Source organism: Gouania willdenowi, chromosome 7 (assembly GCF_900634775.1).
Source record: "Gouania willdenowi chromosome 7, fGouWil2.1, whole genome shotgun sequence".
In the NCBI taxonomy this organism is placed as follows: Eukaryota; Metazoa; Chordata; class Actinopteri; order Blenniiformes; family Gobiesocidae; genus Gouania; species Gouania willdenowi.
The window spans coordinates 36,459,545-36,478,841 of NC_041050.1; the positions used below are offsets into that span (position 1 = coordinate 36,459,545).

The 19,297-nt window shown below is 35.9% G+C and overlaps 1 protein-coding gene and 1 non-coding gene across 5 annotated transcripts; both read right to left on the minus strand.

Moving 5' to 3' along the window:
• Window positions 1-1,980: 1,980 nt before the first annotated feature.
• LOC114466841 (solute carrier family 35 member E2A) lies at window positions 1,981-17,624 on the minus strand. 4 transcript variants are annotated; one of them, XM_028452647.1, is made up of 11 exons: window positions 16,479-17,088; window positions 15,834-15,982; window positions 15,486-15,698; window positions 9,554-9,984; window positions 8,127-8,262; window positions 7,918-8,045; window positions 6,601-6,721; window positions 6,466-6,519; window positions 4,946-5,018; window positions 4,713-4,858; window positions 1,981-2,699 (listed from the first exon to the last, which is right to left on the minus strand). In XM_028452647.1, exons 4-11 carry the CDS (start codon window positions 9,831-9,833, stop codon window positions 2,471-2,473), a joined length of 1,167 nt encoding a protein of 388 aa, XP_028308448.1. In that variant the 5' UTR covers window positions 9,834-9,984; window positions 15,486-15,698; window positions 15,834-15,982; window positions 16,479-17,088; the 3' UTR covers window positions 1,981-2,470. The 4 variants fall into 4 exon arrangements, with proteins under 4 accessions (XP_028308448.1, XP_028308449.1, XP_028308447.1 ...); XM_028452648.1 differs by lacking the exons at window positions 15,486-15,698; window positions 15,834-15,982; XM_028452646.1 differs by lacking the exons at window positions 1,981-2,699; window positions 4,713-4,858; window positions 4,946-5,018; ... (3 more) ...; window positions 8,127-8,262; window positions 9,554-9,984 and adding an exon at window positions 12,925-14,415 and having other exon boundaries at window positions 16,479-17,624.
• A 968-nt stretch (window positions 17,625-18,592) lies between these two features.
• On the minus strand, window positions 18,593-18,664 carry trnah-gug (transfer RNA histidin (anticodon GUG)). Its single transcript has one exon. It is a non-coding gene; the product is annotated as a tRNA-His (tRNA).
• Window positions 18,665-19,297: the final 633 nt, after the last annotated feature.

Genomic DNA, 19,297 nt, shown 5'->3' on the forward strand with positions numbered 1-19,297 from the left:
CGTTAGTGCTCGGACCAAAATTGAAAAATGCACTTTTGGGACATTTTCAGCCAAAATGTTTTGGTGGCCGGAATTTCGATGCATCACGAAAAATTAATAACAGTAGTTGATTCTATTAACCCTATTTAACATGTTTGGTAGGATTTCGGGATGTTTAATAATAGCCAGTAAAGTCATCTACAATAGGTCAAGGTGATGAAACAGACAAGTTAAGTGAAAACGAAATGGGTCTAACCCTGAAACAGAATTGTGGAAATTTTTAAACAAACTCTGCATCCATCCATGTGTTAACAGGATTGTCTGCATCTATACAGAATCCTATGTAGAGTCAATTATGTCAAATTGGTACATAACAGACTTACAGGATATTTCCATGATTAGGCAAATATGTGGTTTACAGTTTAGTTCTGCTATCATTTGAGTCCTACAGACAATTTGTAAATTTGTAAATTGTAAGATGTTAAACAAAGACAGCAGCTGATAGCCACACAAAGTAAAGTTTTATTTATGAAGTTTAAAAAAAGTCCAACACTTTAAATTTAATTAGGAAAAACATGTGTATGAAAGAAAAGTCTAAAATAAACAAGACATATTTGTAGTATGACATTTGTAAAAATTAAACATTCAAACTTTACACCAGTGTTTTTCAACCTTGGGGTCACCTGGACTTTAAATGGAGGCACCTGAAATATCTAGTAATTGATAGGAATAAATAAAAATGACTGACTTTTAAAAAAAAAAAAAAAGTGTTCCTTTTTCAAATTGAAATATCACACAATCTTAAAAAACTGTATTTTATACTTTCACTTTGTCAAATATAAAGTGAAAGTTTAGTTTACTCCATGCCTCCCTTCCTAAGCCACGCCCCATTCCTCACATTGAGGTCACGTCAGGCTCTTGTTCAAATAAAATGCAGTATAAAAATATCTGTATTTGTAACACACTTTAATAACCATGATCAAAAACTAATTTTAGAAAGTGTCTCTGGAATCGCCAGAAATGTACGATATCAAAATAGGGTCACGACCCAAAAAAGGTTGGGAACCACTGACTTACACTATAAATTGTGAAAATAGAAAAAAAAAAAAGTGGTAAACAGTGTCATTAACTTTTTTTTTGTCAAAATTATCCAAACAAACACTGATTCAGTGGCATTAATAGAGCAGCAAAATTTTAATTCTGATCACGAATATGTTAAACATAATTTCATCTTTTTTTTTTTCCTCATCCAGGATTGAAATTCGAACACATAGTGGGAAAAAATCTTTTTATTATTTTTTTTAAAGATTAGCAAAAAAACAATCAGTGGTTCTCAAATTAAGCTGAGGGTGGCATCATAATTGGCTTCAACCATAATTGCACTTGTAAAATAAAAATAAAAAATAAAGTTTTAACACAAACTTCTGGGTTTTAGTTTTTTGTGGCAAATGTTAACAAATAATTGTAACAATAAATTGTAAACACATCAGGATTTGGACAACTGAGGTCTGAAAACTGCTGGCAATCTATAGCAGCTTCAATGATTAGAGGATGTAGACGCTGCAGCTCCACAGATGAGACCGAGCAGCTAATTTGGAATGAAGAAGCTGAAAAACACCCTGAGATTCTTCCTATACTGACTGACAGTTCTTTTAAAAAAATTATATATATTAAAAAAAGACTTTCTACATATCCACACCACTGCAGATTAGTGTTGCTGATCCACGCCATCAACACTCAACCTGGACATTCACACTGTAAGAAACATGGGATTTACTGGAATAAATATGGGGCGCTGATTGTAAAGTTGCGCATGTTTAAATAAACATCAACTTATTGCAACATTTAGCAACAAACCACGTTTAAAAAAACGTATGTCAATTTATTTTACATAACTTTTGACCAGATTTACAGCAATATTTGTAATATTTACCAGTACTTTTTTCATAAAAATATAACGTCAATGTTAAATCTAAAGTATACATTTAAATAAATGTTAAATCTGAATATTAAATGTTAAATATAAATTTGAATGTAAAATCTAAATCTTATATATTAAATCTAAACGTCATGGGTGAAACTAAATATTTAGTTAAGATTCAAATTAACTGGAAGTACCAGCATTTAGCATTACGATTTTCATTTAATATTTATATTTACACATTTATATTTAGATATCATATTTAACATTTAGATTTAATATTTAACATTTAGATTAAGATTCAACATTTAACATTGACGTTATATTTCCATCCATCCATCCATCTTCTCCCGCTTAGCCCTTTCCGGGTCGCGGGGGCAGCATCCTCAGTAGGGTTATATTTCTAAGTGAAAAGTAAATATCTCAAAGTAACAAAAAAAATTCCCATACATTTTTTAAAATGTAGTTTGTTGCTAAATGTTGCGAAAAGCTGGTGATTATTTAAGCATACGCAACTTTACAATCGGCGCCCCATAAATATATAACATTGATGATGACATCAGACAGTTCCTAGTGAAAGGGAGAGGCCTGTAGATCTTCCTCCTGCAGTGATAGTCTGTGGTTCTGTTCTGCAGCCATGGTCTGCAGGGTTTTCCTCTGGATCTGTCTGGCTTTGTTGTAGAGGAGGACGCCGATCAGCACCAGGAACGTTCCAGTGGCGCTGAGGACCGTGATGTGGTTATTGAACACGATGATGCTCAGCCAGACGGACAGGGCGTGCTTCACCGTGCTGGCAACACTGAGGAGGAACCAGGATTATTAGAGCTGGGACCATCTACTTCCACCAGTGAAATAAACATCATAATAACCATGTGTATGATGATCAGCAGTGTTTCTCTCACACACCTGACAAGAATTTATTACGTACTTGAGTGAAACACCAAAAGAAAATTAGGTTTCATCAATTTTTTTTTCAGGAAATTAGATCTCCTGACATGTTTCGACTGTTACCTGTCAGTCTTCCTCAGAGGCATCTAGTGATTGCTTTTGATCACTGTAATTTCCTGAAAAAAAGTTTATCTGAATAAATGAAACCTTATATATTATTTCAAAAAAAGAAAACAAAATGAACTTGCTGGAATCAGTAAAAGAAGACCAAGGCCCGAGCTCGACAAAACATGGCCCGAACCCGTTTCAACCACACACTATTCACATCTGTGCATATGCATGAATGATCCGAGGCGAGTCAGCATTCATTAGTGCGTCTTTCTCGCACTAATTGAAACACATTACTTGATATACCGTAACGTCCGAACCCATGGTATAATACCTTAAAGGTCCTATATCATGCTATATTAAGACCTTCCAAAATCAACTCCAGCCACATATGGGTAATATTTTACATTTTGCAAAATAAAATACTAATTTATTGAGAAATATTACTTATTTTCTTTCAACCCGAAAGTTGAGAGACACAGTTTCTCTGAGCGCTGCCTCTCCCCGTGTGAGTGCCTCCCATGACGTAGCCCTAAAAACCCGGCAGCATGAGCAACAGTCACGCCCACCAAACTTTAGAACACTTCCAGAGAATGTATTTCATATATAAAGACAAAGAAGTGAGTATGGCTAACATTTAGCTAGAGGTTTATTTTACTTACGGCTGTGGTCTCTCCATCAGTGGGTTTTATTGTGGGAATCGCTCCAGTTTGAAGACGTAATTTACTGGACAATCCACTTTGGAACTGGCCAAGGTTCACCAAGCAGTCACCTGTAAAGTGACGGTCACAGACTAACAGATGCTGGATGGTGTGTCGCGTGTTCCCAGAGATAAATTCTGACCACTTCTGGCGAGTAGACTCTTCTTTAGGAAGTTTGAACAAATTCCGAGGACTTTCGCAGTCGAACACGCTTTTTTGGTTACCAGACATTATCGTTTGGTACAAAAACACAGTCCGTTTTTCTCCCTGTGCAGACTGAATAAGAAAGGACAATGACCATCCAAACAGATGTTCTACAGCTGCTCACATGCCTCTAGCACCAGAGAGAATGGGCGGGTATGTTCACCTTGAAGGCGCGGCACCAGCAGCAGGCACTTCCTGGAGGGGACGGTTCAGAATTCTAGTGACGTCACTAGAATTTGAACCGCTCGTTTTTCAGAAGAGGCAGAGAAGCAGCTCAGAGAGCAGGATTATTGAGGATTTCTCAGAGATGAAGGAAGGAATCCCAATAATACTTTGGGGGTGTTTTTTTTAACAAGGTTAAAAGCTCAAAAAAGTTGATTTGCATAATATTGGACCTTTAAGAAAAATATGTAAATTCCAAGCCAGGACCATCAACATCAAAAAATTTTACAATATATTTTCATTTATGAGTTCAACAGTACAAACGGTTTGTAAGAAAGTTATAAGAAAATATATTTGTTAAAAAAATTATTGAAAATTAAAAAAAAGAAGAATCTTAGTTTTTTTTTCTTAATAAAACAATATGATCTCTATGTATTCAAATGGAAAGTGCAACATTACATCCCAATCTTTTTGTTAACTTTTTAAATCGGATTCGAATCAAATCGTTGGTTCAGCATATCCTTACACCCCTAATCAATATGCATAAAATTGGAAAGCACTCGATAACATCAGTACTGGATCTTTGCACACACTTGCTACATCTGCAATAAGTGTCACATCAACCTTACCCTACCTGAGATAAGTCACAATCAGCTTTAGCAGGTAGTGAGGTGTGTTTCAGGCTGTGGAGGATTGTTTCTACTGATTGTGGCTCAGATTTAAATCACTCATTGTTGTTGTTTTCCTACCTGAATGTAACAGGAGAGATGCGTCCCATGAGAGCGTACGCAGTGACACTCTGCAGGTGGAAGAGTCCGCCATCAAAAAGCAGCAACAGGATGATGTCTTGACTGAAGATGAAACTCTGCCCACTCGCCCCATTCACTGGAATGTCCTAAAAAAAAGTGGAAAAGAACGAGTTTGACGCCTGATTTCAGTATGGAGCAGAATTTTACAGTTAGTTTGAGCCACTGTTGCTCACCAGGAGGAAGATCCAAGCAGGTATGAGCATAATAATGGCTGCTGCACTGGTGTAGAACTGCAGCTCTGGAGGGCTGGAAAAAAAACATGCCTTACAGCCACTTATTGGTAATTAATTACAATTATGATGTATTTATAATTGAAATCGTTGTTGAAAAAAAGATGTTGCTGTTGTAATCGTAATTGGATTGTAACTGAGTTCAGATAATTTACTTTGTAATAGAAATTTGCATTAACATTTCATACAAACTGTCATTGACAATGTAATTTGTAAAAACACTGCCGTTTTGAGTAAAGTAAAGTTTATGTTGAATTACAAGGCAATGAGAATTCTATATTGCTCCTTTATTTTGCCATATTTAATGTATTGTTTGGAGATATGGGGTAATTCTTATATTACTAATTTAACACCCTTACTTCTTTTGCAAAAAAGGGCTATAAGAATAATTAATGGAGTTGCTCTAAGAGAGCATACCACAGGACTGTTTCTGAGGTCAGGACTTCTTTACAAACTTTATTAGTTGTTCATAAAGCAAAACACTGTCTGTTACCGCATGGACTTCAAACCCTTTTTACTGTAAACAGTGAGACAAGCAGAAGAAATAATGACTTAAAACAACCTTTTGCAGGAAATACCCTCAAAAAAATGTGTGTCTCAGTATCTGGTGTGATACAATGGAACTCTCTAGAAAATGATCTAAAATGTTGTTCAAATATTCTTCAATTCAAATATAAGTATAAACAGCACATACTTAACTTGTATAAAGATGAATGTGAAAATTGTTAAATTTACAATAACTGTTGTTTTAGCAAAATCATTTATAATAATTGAGAAATAAAATAGAAAAAATAATAAAAAAGTGAAAATTGTTAATATCGAAAGTTGATTACATCTGTTCTGGGCTATTGTTATATTTTGGCATCGGTGTATTATTGTTGTGTTTGCTGGATTGTTGTACCAATCTATGTTGCATTACCATGAAAAAAGAATAAATAAAATGAAATGAAAAAAAAATTAAACGCTAAATTGGGGAACCACGGTATAGTTCTACGGTGAACACATAGGCCTGTGTAGTAAAACATCATTAAAATAATTTTCATATCAAGTTTATCTGTTAGTTCTCTTAAGGATCATTGTACCATTTTATAAAAATAAAAATACTAGGGGTATACTGACAGAAAAAAAGGCTCAGATGCCCACACCAGAAATATTATTACCAATATTTTCATAGGTTAGTAGCCTAACAAGGAAACCAAGAGATGAAAAACCAATTAGATGATAGATCATATTTTTTTTGTGTATTTTACAGCTGATTTAGAACCCGTTATCATAAGAAATACTAACAGCAAGCTAACACAAAAGGAAGGTTACTTTTTATGTTGTTATTTATTAAAAGCTCATTAATTGTGATTAATTGTAATTGAGAATGGAATTGTAATTGATTTCAGGGGGAAAATAATAGTTGTAATCATAATTTAAAATTGACCCCAACCCTGGTTACATGGAACGCTGTCCTTTACCTGAATCTGTAAGTGTCCCCACTCAGCAGTTTTTTGGAGAAAACATTCTGGAGGCTGAACATCAGAGAAAAGAGTTACACAACCAACCATCACGGCCATGTGGTCAAACAAAAGGAAGTGGAAAAAATGTCTGACCAGTCCATGATGTTGGTGGAGAGTGCTGCGGAGAAGCCCAGCGTGTTGAAGCTGATCTCTGTGGCTGTGCAGAGGGCCAAGCCCCCCATGATGGGGAACAGGGACAGATTCACCCACAGCCCTGGAAACACACGGCATTTAATTTTTAATTACTTTATTAATCCCTGAAGGGAAATTACATTGCACTCTGTTATTTTTAGGGACATGCTTCTCACACACACAGGCCCGAATCACACACATGCACAAACAGGACCTGTGGACATGCATTAATGGTGCGATGTCAGAGTGGGGCTGCTTTTACAATGAAGGGAGTGTTGGGGTTTGGTGCCTTGCTCAAGGGCACTCGACAGTGCTCAAGAAGTGCCCTGACACCTCTCCAGCTAACAGAACAACTTTTGTATTTTGCAACAGTAAAACTGCTGCAACACAAAAGCCACAACTGGATTTGAGCCATAAAAACAAGTAACACAACAAAGAGACAATAGATAACAATCTATGACTAGTCTAGACTGGACAAACTGGTGACGAGGGCCAGCTCTGTTCCGAGCTGCACCCTGGAATCCATAGGCACAGTAGGGGACAGGCGGATGACAGATAAGCTGTCATCCATGCTGGACAACCCTGACCACACCCTCCAGGACACTGACAGCACTACACAGCTCCTTCAGTGGCAGACTTTTACACCCGCGCTGTGTGAAGGAGAGATTCCGCCACTACTTCATGCCTACAGCTATCAAAGTGTATAACCAGAACATTGGCAGCCAATCTACTGACAACAGTCAGCTAGTTTAGTGCATATATGTATACATTCTGTTTTTTTTTATCGTTTTTGTATACGTATATATTCTGTTTTATTGTATGTAATAATTCCAGAAAGTTAATTTTGTCTTCTTGCCTGAATAACCAAAACCTTAACATATATTACTAGACCCAATAATAATTGCAAGCGACCCCACATGAGGTCACGACCCCAGAGTTTAAAAACCCTGCACTACACTAAGAGTGCAGTGATTGTGTTCCACGCCTCCCTTCCTAAGCCACGCTCCATTCTTCACATTAAGGTCGCATCAGTCTATGACATAGTCCACAAGAACAGAACACTTTGTTCACACTGGGAAATCATCCAATAACACTCAACACTAAATATGCATACTATGTGAATGTGCTCATAGGTTCGCATGCAATGGCAGATCTCTCAATACAAAGTGTGATTTGTAAACACATTTAAAACCGTGACTTAGACTAAAATGTGATGGATCACAAAAACCATCCACACAGTGCTTACAGTCAGGGTTAGAGAAGTGGAAAAACAGTCACCTGTGTACTCCCCGAGGATCAGTCTGGACATGATGACTGTGAAAATGGGGGCGGAGCTCTTCACAGTCTCAGCAAATGAAACGGCCACATTCTTTAGGCTGACTAGACCAAGAACCACCGTGGTGAACCTGCAGCATCAACACAAGGAGGTTTGATTCAAATCCATTGAAGGGAAGAGTAAAAGAATGCAAATATTTGTGACAAATGACCTCATGAGCCCCACAAACAGCATGATCATGACAAAGTTGGGAGGAAACTCCTTCCTGGACTTGTGCTGGTACAGACAGCAGGGGACGAACATCTTTATACAGCCTATGACGGTGGTGGAGAGCATCTGAATGGCCCCTGAAAAGTAGATCACAGACAAATAGATGAAAAAACACTGAAGCTAAACCAGACAACATACTGTTTGGTTTGTGTTGTTGTGTGTAAAGATGTAAGGATACACTCAACCAACAATTCGATTCAAATCCTGATTTAAAACAAAAAACACTCAAATCAAACATTGGGATGTAATAATGTACTTAACTCCTTTCACTTTGAATACATAGAGATCATATTTTTTTTTGGTAAAAATACAGATTCTTATTCTTTTATTTAAATTGTCAAGAATTTTTTTTAAGCTATGTATTCTCTTCTTATAACCTTCTTACAAACCGTTTGAATTGTTTAAACTGTTAAACAAAAAATTAACTGCACATTTCTTCATTTATCACCATGTAAAGTTAACCTTTATATATATTTAAAACAAAATAAATAAATAAAAATGTAAGAAAAGTTTGCTATGTTCATGGCTTGGAATTTACATATTTTCCAGCCGGATTTTAAAAATAGATGAAAATGCCCGGGTTTCCCAGGGACCCTGAACCAATCTCGGGAACATATTAATTTACATGGCCATAACTCTGCTAATATTTGTTCTATCTAAGAAATTCTACCAGTTTCTGAAAGCTAAGAAGTTGCTCCTTAAAGCTGGGGTCATGTCATTATGGTACTAGTACTATTATTCTACTCACAGGTGCCAGAATCTGTCATTTTATTCAAATTTTTTAAGCATTTCTTATAATTTCTAGGAGGATGTGTTTCTCATTGTTTCAATAATTGATAGATTTTATGAAGGGTTGACTTCAGTCGAGTCTTTGTTATAAAGAAAGAAATTAATTTTAAACCTTATGGACAATAACAACTTATTTATCTACTATATTGTTTTTTGCCATTACAAAGGAGATTCAAGAAAACGTTGAGTACTTTGAGTATGAAGAGGTCGGCCGGATGATAAATATAATAATAAAAATATGGTCACTCTAGGTGATGTGTTCCAAGAGAAAGACGCACAAATGGATGCCGACTCGCCTCGGATCATTCTATATGCGCGCTCATTGATGTGAATAGGCTGAAACAGGTTCGGGTTTAATGAGACATCAGCTTCATTCTGGTTTGTCAGGCCTTCTTTTATTGGCTGGATTACAGCTCTTCACCTGCTACTGCTCTTGGTTTATTTCAGCAGCGTATCCAAGCACATACTGTAATGTATCATTTTAATCACTTCTTTGCAAATTTTTTTAGCCGATTTAGGATGTATCCTTACATCGTTAGTTGTGTGTGATGTAGGTGTTTTTGTGGTCCTCCTCCTTACCCAGCATGCTCGGCTCTCCTTCCAGCAGTGACAGGATGTACTTATTCAGGAACAGAGTGCAGAAGCTGAAGACGTACCAGAGGCACAAGTAAGCCATAGATCGCAGGTTCCAGACCCCGGACTCGGTCTCGATCACCACGGTCTCGGTGACGGTGATCTTCAGCACCTGCTCACCCGGCCGGCTCTCACTGCGGGCCAGCACCACCCGCTCCTGCCGGGTGTGGAACGGTGAGAACAGGTGCCACAGCGAGTGCTTGGCTGCCATTTTGGTGCCCGGCATCGCAGATTTAGGATGGGAGACGGTCTCCAGAGGTCGGTGAATGGAGCCGGTTTAGACCATTTTTCATTAATTTGGCAAAAACCAAGCAACCAAACAAGCATCAGTGGTTGTGGTTCCAACCAGTGTTGCTCCAGTCACCGCCGTGATTTTACTACAAGAAGAGAGAAATAGAATTTATAAATTAAATTAAATCACAAAAATGGAACAGAAACCTTTCAATATAACAGAGCTCAACGATACTGTGCTCTCATTTAACATTAATTCACGAAGCAAAATTAGTTCAGAAAAATATTCATTTGATTATTCTAATATTGGGCGTGACAAATTTTAACAAAAGGAAAAAAAATGGAAAGAGTTTACATTTTTATGGGTTTTGCCATATTTTGGAACTAAATGGTGGACCATCATCCAAAAGCATGTAAAGACAAAAAATCTATTTCCAGAATACAATACAAAACTTGACTAGCACAGCAGTTTTTGACTCTTCTCTTATCCCTCTTTTTGTTACCCTCCCAAACTCCCTCTCCCTTGTATTTCCCCTTTCTCCTACCTGTAATGGTTCTAATCCCTTTTGAGATTAGCTTTATTTCTGCCGGTTGCAAGTCATTTGTTCGAATATACAGAAAATAAACAACTTTTTCCAAAAGACTTTTTTTTATTAAATCAAGAATAATATGATATCTATAGTTTGAATGACTAAACATTCAGTTACAGGTATGTTTACAATGGCGTTTTTAATACCATGACAAACATCATTTTTCAAAACCTAAGTATTAAAGTATTACAAAACTAAAATGAGGCTTAATGCTTAAACTAATATCCACAGATTTAATCAAATGTGACTTTAATTAAATCCAGTCTTTGTTGAGTAAATAAAGACTAGGCTTTAGCACTTGTCTTTAGGTTTACAGTTTTACGAGTTTTGCCACATTTTGAGACTAAATGGTGGACCATCATCCAAAAGCGTGTAAAGACAAACATGTTTGATGATGTAAACTTGAAAATAATCTAACAGTTAAAGCTGAAGTGTGTAATGGTTAAGCTACTATTTTTGCTATATTTTAACTGACATTCTATATTTCAGCTCACAACTATTTTCTTTCTAAACGGTGCAGATTTCAAAGCTTTCATACCACACACTCCATACTCTCCTAAATTAATTCACTAAGCAAAACTAGTTAAGGAAATTATGCATTTTATTATTCTAAAATTTATTCTGGCAAATACCTGAATGATCATATTTTTAAAAAATAAATAAAACAAAAAAAAAAGTTAAATAAGTAAAATCACACAAAGACACCAAATCAAGTTTTAGTCACGCCCAAGATTCACAAACAAACTCAGTGGGGTTTGCAAATACATAACATCATTTATGAACGAATGCATTTGTTTTGCAAATAGGGAAATTTACACATCAATTAAATACGTCATGCATCAGAAACAAATACAGCATGTTTTACATGATGAAACCTTTGTTTACTAAAAAAAAAGTTCTTAAGAGTACAAAAAAATTAATCTACAACTTTTGGCACTAATATTCTACTTATCAAACACAAGTAATAAACTTTCAAAGAAATGTCCTGTTTTGTTCCTTTTTTTGTAATTAAAATGTATTGTAAGTGAATTGGAATCTACAATATTTGATATACCATAAATCATATTGATTTTTTTTTTTTAATCTATTAAAGTTATTTTTCAGGGTCTTCTCATTTATTTTGTATTTACTTTTATTACATTTTAGGATTTTCCTAACAATAAATGGGTCAGTTTTTCTTTTACCTGCTGTTGCTGACTACTGTTACTTGTTTGAGTAATATCACTTGATCAAGTCTTTTCCTTTTCTAATTGTATCAGAACAATATTGGTTTCGGGCCAACGCTCATTAAAGTAAAACACTTATCGGGACACCCTTAGTTTTTTATATAAATTTGCAGTATGTGTTTCTGAAGCATGTCATATTTTATTGATAGGTGCGTTTCTTGTTTGCAAAACAAAATGCATTCGTTTGTGAATGATGCTTAGTATTTGCAAACCAATCGTTGGACCTGAACATGTTTAGTCCACAGTGCTACTGTCGTAGGATTGACGACACGTTTATGTGAGAGGCTAATACTATTTTACAATCAATTACCCTTGGTTTTACAGTATGTGATTAAGTGAAGTTTATCAGGATAAAGAGGAGGATATTCACCAGGAAAAGAACGGCAGGACTGGACTTTGGACGAGTAGACTGATAAAGATAAGGTGAACTTTTCTCTCTGTAGGATGCTGGCTGTACTAGAAATCATGCTGTTATTATTGTTAAGTGTTTAACATTACTAATTAAAACTGGAGGAATCAACCAGTTGATCAACAGGCTTTGACAGAACGAAGATTGTTGTATTTAATGGAAACAAAATGCTGGATAATGAAACACGCCTTTATAAACCACAATGATAAATTATAATAAACCAGTTTGAGGAGGTAACTTTGCTTCAAAATTAACATAATTGTAATCTAATTTAGCATCAGTGGACGTAATGGACAATTAAACCTGAACCAACTTAAAAACCAAAACCTGCTGCTGGAATTCCAGTTACCACACAAAGGGATGAGCAGCAAATCTATTACATTATTATACAGCTTAATGATGTAATTATAAAATGAGACCAATTCATAACACTAATTACTGTGCTTCACCTTTTATATTCACTGTCTGGACCGTCTAGCCGCTTCAAAGAAGAATATAATTATAAAATGGATGGAAAATGTGTTTCTATTTTGTATGTTTTTCTAGGTTGCAGTCGTGCCAGAGTCGGTGGGCAACTGGTATAGCTCCACAATATCAAAAGTGCTCCAAAAGGAGAATGCTATTACCAGAAGAAAGACACTGGCAGTGTGATGGTGGGCTCGACAACACAGACTGAGTGGAAAAGGTTCCATGTTGACTGCCTGGGATTGAAGAGAGCTCCCAAATCAGGTAGTTGGCTATGCCCAACGTGTCGTAAACTGCCACATTTAAAAAAGGAAAAAGGCCCGTTCTGTACAATTCTAAATGTGTCACAAGAGTGTGTGAGCTGAATGTGAAAAATAAGTACACAAAGGGGAATAATTAATGTAATAACACTGCAGCATTTATTTCAATAATACATTTGTCATAACAATGTCATAATTTTCATAACAATAGACAGTCCTCACGTTATCTAAATTTACATGCACATAGTTTTAAGTATAAATCTAACATTTGCAAAGTACACGAGGCAATTTATTAATTTACAGGTGCATCATAGATGTATGTTGAGTACACTAAAAATGTAAACAATTGATCTCTGCTAAATTTTAAGTGGGAACTGTGTAATTCCATTTTTTGAAAAAACACTAAATATTCTAAAAACATTCCAATCCTAAATTCTCTAAAGAATACATACAATTCTTGCCTTTTTGTCTTCATTAGTGCTTTTCTACATTCATGGTAGAATCGTTCATTCAAAAGGCACAACTGAAGGACACAAGTTGGTCAGGGTACAGCAAACTCTAACAATCATGTCAAGTGGTGTGTCTTCTTGTCCCTCCGTACATGTGACAGTCTCTATAGGCCAAGTTGACCGTAAAATTGGGAACTTCCTTCGAACTAATCCGATCACTCGTTCAACGTGTATTCTGACATTCGCAATCTTCCTCATCTCTTCAATTTCTAATGCAGAGAGTTGACTTTTACCAGGTGTAAAGGCAGGTATTGCTAGTTTAGCGCAGTAGAAACCAACATGGTCTGCAATGTCAAATCCTCGATCTGCTAGCACCAAATCTCCAGGAAGCAAATGTGTTAATATAGAACAGTTTTCCGTAATATGCTTGTCACTCACATGGCCGCCCCATGCTTTAGAGATGAAGGAAATCACTCCTTGTGGCGTGACACCTATGAGAAATTTAGCAGTGTTTGTATGGTGTTTGTAATTTGACCATGTCATGGCTCTAGACGACAATGTAGATGTACGGTCGATAAACACCTCAAAGCAGTCTATGATGACAGCAATCTTATTCCCAAATGACCGTCTGAATGAAAGCGGCATGGTTTTCTGTAACACATCCCGTTCTGGCCAAACAATCAAGGATGACAATCTGATATCCATGACTGGTATCCAACGATCAAAAATAAGACTAGCAGTGGAAACGGAGACTCCAAAACGATAGGCTAAATCTTGGAATGGAGAGTTTAAACGTAGCCTCATCAGTACGATCAGAAGTTCTTGAAATTGGCTCAATACATTTATATGTGTGGTTGTTATATAAGGTGCAATAAAGTTAAAAACACACATAAGAACACTGAAACTGGATAAGCCAGTATAAAACTTGACTTTCTCATGGTCATTTCTAAATGAGTCCTCGTTCATGGAAAGGTCATCTACTTTCTTTCGAAGTTCATATATTTGTTCATTGGCATATTTCAGTCCTTCCTCAAGGTCATTTATTTGAGAAGCTGGCATCTCTGTTTGAATTTCATGGTCCACGTTCATGGTCTGACCTAGGATAGGTTCTGCACCAACAGATGACGGCATTTCAGATGTCATGTATTCACTGCAATCTTCTGACTGACCCAAGGTAGCTGTCAATCACAAAACAGTCTTAAAAGAAATATGCATAGTTCTATAATTTTATCAGGACATTTTTTAAATCCTAATAAAATTTTACTACAATAAAACGGTCACATAATTATGCCAGGGTCAAAAGGTATTTCACACAATAAAAAAATTTCAAAAAATCTAAAAAGAAAGTACTAACTTTCTGCATTTCTTTGTTGTTCTAGGCATATACATCAGTTAGTCAAAGTTGGTTTAAAAGCCACAGGCAGATTGTATGTTTTTTTTTTTTTTTTTAAGTTGTTGGCACATGGCATGTTAAAGCTAATGTTGTGAGTGTAAAATATGTCAATAAAATATATTTCATCCAATATGTTCTCATGAGGATGTACACATTTACAGATTAGTTGTTTCTTAAGTCATACATTAAAAAAGAAAAAAAATCGCAATAATCGCCTTATACTTTAATATCGGAATATATCGTGATATGAATCGTATTGTCAAATACCAGGCAATACACACCCCTATTTTGTACTAAGTGTCTATTGATACGAAAACTTATCAATAGACTCACTATTGACAGAACCGTAATGTGCCTGTCTGTTTTCACTGTGCCAGGATGGCTGAGTGGTCTAAGCGTCTGACTCCAGAATTCACTCTTCCGCTGCTGGGAGTTTGAATCCCGCTTTTGTCATAAATATTTTATCATTTTAACATATTTAACACGGCAAATTCCACCTTTAAAAATACAAATACAAAAAATATTAACATTTTGGGTATTTCCTGGGTTAGGGTTCAAAATACATATGCAAAAAAAAAAATCAACATTTTAGGGTATTTCCTGGTTTGGGCTAAAACAAAAGGGTTAGCAGGTTAGCTAAAAATAAATATGAGCTAAAATAAAACTGAAGGTAGGTCACGTGGCGCACCTATCACGTCATCGAAAATGGCTAATGAGGGGCGTTCCGTACGGATAGAGGGGGAGTCAATTGATGCTTCCGTACGAATAGCCACAGCCTATTTTGTATGAACAAATAATTTGTATTTCAACATATTCATTCACAAAATGTTGAACATTTCGGGACACTCGACTTACATGTCACATCTTCACTGTCTCTGGAAGGCTCCACAGCAAAGTTGTTGGCACAAGCAGAAAGTTTGGAATCCTGTGCTTTTGCTCGTCTTCTCTTCAAACGTTCACCGCGTTCAACTTGTCGAGCAACAGATGCACTTTTGATTTTGGAGTGCCCAAGTTTCAGTGTGGGCGCCCAGTCTACATCTACCTCGTGCATCTCATACGCAGGTCTTCCTACGAAGAAAATTGTTTTTAAAACAAATGTACATACACACACATGCGGACATACCTAGTAGTATAACGTGGAAGATCCTGTGTTTTTGAAAACACTTAAGTCAGGGTAGTAATGGACAAAAACAAAACACTTACCCTTCACAAAATGCTCTTCACATACTCGTGTGTATTTGTAGCTTGTAGGTTTGATGTCCGATCTGTGCAGATTTGCGAGCCACTGTCTTTGACGTCTGCGAGTTAATCCTTCGACTTCTGGCCCTTCGCGCTGTTTAACAGTAGGTAAACTAAAAAACGAAACATTGTGGCGAGCAGAATTGTTAGAACACCCGAACACTGCGCACATAACTCCCATTTTGCTGGTTTTCTCAACGGTTTACCGCCGTGTTGTGAATAAAAGTTGTCATAAAAGATGGCGGAAACTGGAGAATCAGAGAGGATCATGGGAAATTCGTGACGTCGGCGCAAACGATCCGCTGACAGGTTTCCGTATCAATAGACATCTCCATTGTAAAACGCTGTGTTTAGGTTGTGCAGCGGATTTATTCGCCACAATAACAGATTTAAATAATAATTAAAAAAAAAAAAATCAAATATTGAACGATCTGTCTGCTTTATTTTGTAAACGTGTTTACAGAGAATATTTTTTTGTTATGGATTAACTATGCGCTGCTTTGATTTTTGAACACTAGAAAATACAGTAGAACAACAGTTTTTTTGTTTTTACTACATTAATAAAAGCCAAAACAGAGGTAAAGTAGACGCTAACTTAGAGTGTCTTACCTCCAGCCGCTGCTGGTCGGACCGAGGTAGAGGAACGATGGGCGGAAGTGTCACAGAGCGGTTAGCCTCCTGCTGCTGTGGAGCTAACCGGCTGCTAACCGGTGAGCCCTGCGGGGAGGCATGGTGCTCCGAGCCGCAGCATGTTCACTAAACACCCTTCTGTTATAACTCTCAGTCAAAGCACTAACGCTCTTTGTGCATCTCAGCGCTGACTCAGAGAGACGTGGCTGTTAGCAGTAGCCAACAAGCCACCCCCGCCCTTCAAAATAAAACTCAACCCCTTTGTTGCTGATGATTTTAGGTTTTCCACATGGTCCACGTCACACGGTGTTTGTTTTGTTCTATTATTATTCATATGTGTTATCTATATCTCTAGGTTATTTTTACTCCTCCCTTTCTCAGGTTTTGGACTATGGAAGCGTATTTACGGAAGTTTATTGCAATCACAGAAGAAAAGAAGGAAAAGTTTTATTTTTTTCTGAGTTACAATGAGATGAAAATTAGTAAACAAAAAAATCTTGACCCAGTTTTTCCTGTTTTTATAAGAATAATGTATCTGTTTTTTTGAATTAATGAGATAATTTTATAGGAAATATTATATTTTCTGAGTTGATGAGATGAAAATAAGTTAAAACATTTAAAAAAAAAAAAAAAACGGACCCCGTTTTTCAGTTTTTATAGAATTATAGCAAATATTTATCAGTTTTTCTGAATTGATGAGAAATTTTTTTGTAGGAAATACTGTTCAGTTTTTCTTAATTGATTAGATAATTTTCATTGGAGATATTTTTCAGTTTTTCTGATACGCAGGTCTTCCTACGAAGAATTTTTTAATTTTTTTTTAATCAATCATTTTTATTTATATATCACATTTTAAACAATCAAATGTAATACAAAGTGCTTAACACAATTAAATACAATGCAAAGGCAGAAATAAATGTACACACACACATGCGGACATACCTAATAGTATAAAGTGGAAGATTCTGTGTTTTTAAAAACACTTAAGTCAGTTTTTCTGAATTGATGAAATAATTTTCATTGGAGATATTTTTCAGTTTTTCCGAATTAATTAGGTATTTTTTCAGAGCAAATGTTTATCAAAATTGATTAGACTTTTATGGGAAATATTGTTCGTTTTTTCTGAATTGATGAGATTACTTTATGGGATTTTGGGGATTTTTTATTCTTTATTTTTTCTGAATTGATTTTTATAGGAAATATTTTTCGGTTTTTCTGAGTTGATGAGGCGAAAATACGTAAATTAAAGAAAATTGACCCAGTTTTTCATTTTTCATAGGATTTTTTTGGGGGGGTATTTCTAAGTTGTGATTAAAAAAAAAAAAAAAACATTTTTAATAGTAAATATTTATCAGTTTTTCTGAATTCATTAGATAAATTTTTTATAGCAATTTTTTTTTTTATTGATTAGATAACTTTTATGGGGGATATTGTTTGGTTTTTCTGAGTTGGTGAGATAAATACATTACAAAACACAATACATGTAATAATAATAAAAACTTTTCAAACTCCATAGAATAAATTACATAACATATTTTTTGATACAGTTTTTTATTATTACATGTATTTTGTTTGGATAAAAATAAAACACATGTTGGAATTTACTTTTTAAGAATGTATTATTCCTTTCACTAAATTCCCATGGCAAGCTTAGTATGGCAATCTGAGTCAACAACTAGAGTGAGGAATAGTATCTCATGCAGCAATCTCAATATGAATAAGAATAGTTTATTCTTAAAAAAAAAAAAAAACATGATCTATACTTTATCTTTGTGCATGGCTAATCCAACATGAGTACATTTCCTTACTCAGATTGTAAAATAATCTCAGTAAGGAGGTAAACTCAGACCATAATTTATGAAAACACAATAGTTATCACTCTATATATTTCACAACAAACCTAAATGTCCTTGATGTCCCAACTTCTAACACAACCTCATTTAATCATCCATGAAAAAGCTACTAAACCTCCCACTTTTCTATAGCAATACATACTTCCTACGGGCACTGCACTAGTTAGATATTAAAGGAACTACCGTAAATATCACCAAATGTGTGCAATGATGTACAAAAAGAAGACACCAGATTGGTCTTGCCGTGACCCGGATTCGAACCGGGGTTGCTGCGGCCACAACGCAGAGTACTAACCTCTATACGATCACGGCGAGCTAAGCAGGCTGAGAGACAAGCCGGAAACTTTGTGTTCCAGCGACAGGCATCGTAACATCACAACAGACCTATGTGCTATTGATCAGCTGTACCTCGGTAAACATTCGTGCAACCAGTAATCAATCAATCAATCACTCAATCTAGGCCTCTAGGGTGACCATACGTCCGGATTTACCCTGGCATGTCAAACTAATCAAAATGTCCGGGTTTCCCAGGGACCCTGAACGCATCAAGGGGAACACGAGTTTAGAATTTTCTTTTTAAATGATCGTAACTCCGCTATTTGCTCTTTCTGAGAAATTATAGCAGTTTCGGAAAGCTAATAAGTTGTTCTTTACAGCCATTACAATGTCATTACGGTAAATGTACTCATACGTGACGGAATCCTTAAAGATGCCACTTTGTTTTGACGAAATCGTCACACACGACCAAAAGAAAAGAGATAACAGTCCAAAATTAAAAGAGACCAAATACTGGTGGATTTAATTAAAAAGATCCTCCTGGATGATAAAACCTCCACGGATTTTCAGAGAGCCTTTTTAAAACAAAGGAACCACTGAGAGAAACTTACATTTTCTATCATCTTGTCCAGACGTCACCTCCCGTCTCCATGACAACAGTCACTTTTC

What these genes read in the sequence shown, in the direction of transcription:
- LOC114466841 (XM_028452645.1), bottom strand. Translation starts at nt 16,050, where the DNA reads ATGGGAGTTATGTGCGCAGTGTTCGGGTGTTCTAACAATTCTGCTCGC. An exon ending in TGAAGAGCATTTTGTGAAGG is followed by an intron (nt 15,699 to 15,833) that starts GTAAGTGTTTTG and finishes TTTTCTTCGTAG; the next exon opens with GAAGACCTGCGTATGAGATG. An exon ending in AGACAGTGAAGATGTGACAT is followed by an intron (nt 14,416 to 15,485) that starts GTAAGTCGAGTG and finishes TGTGATTGACAG; the next exon opens with CTACCTTGGGTCAGTCAGAA.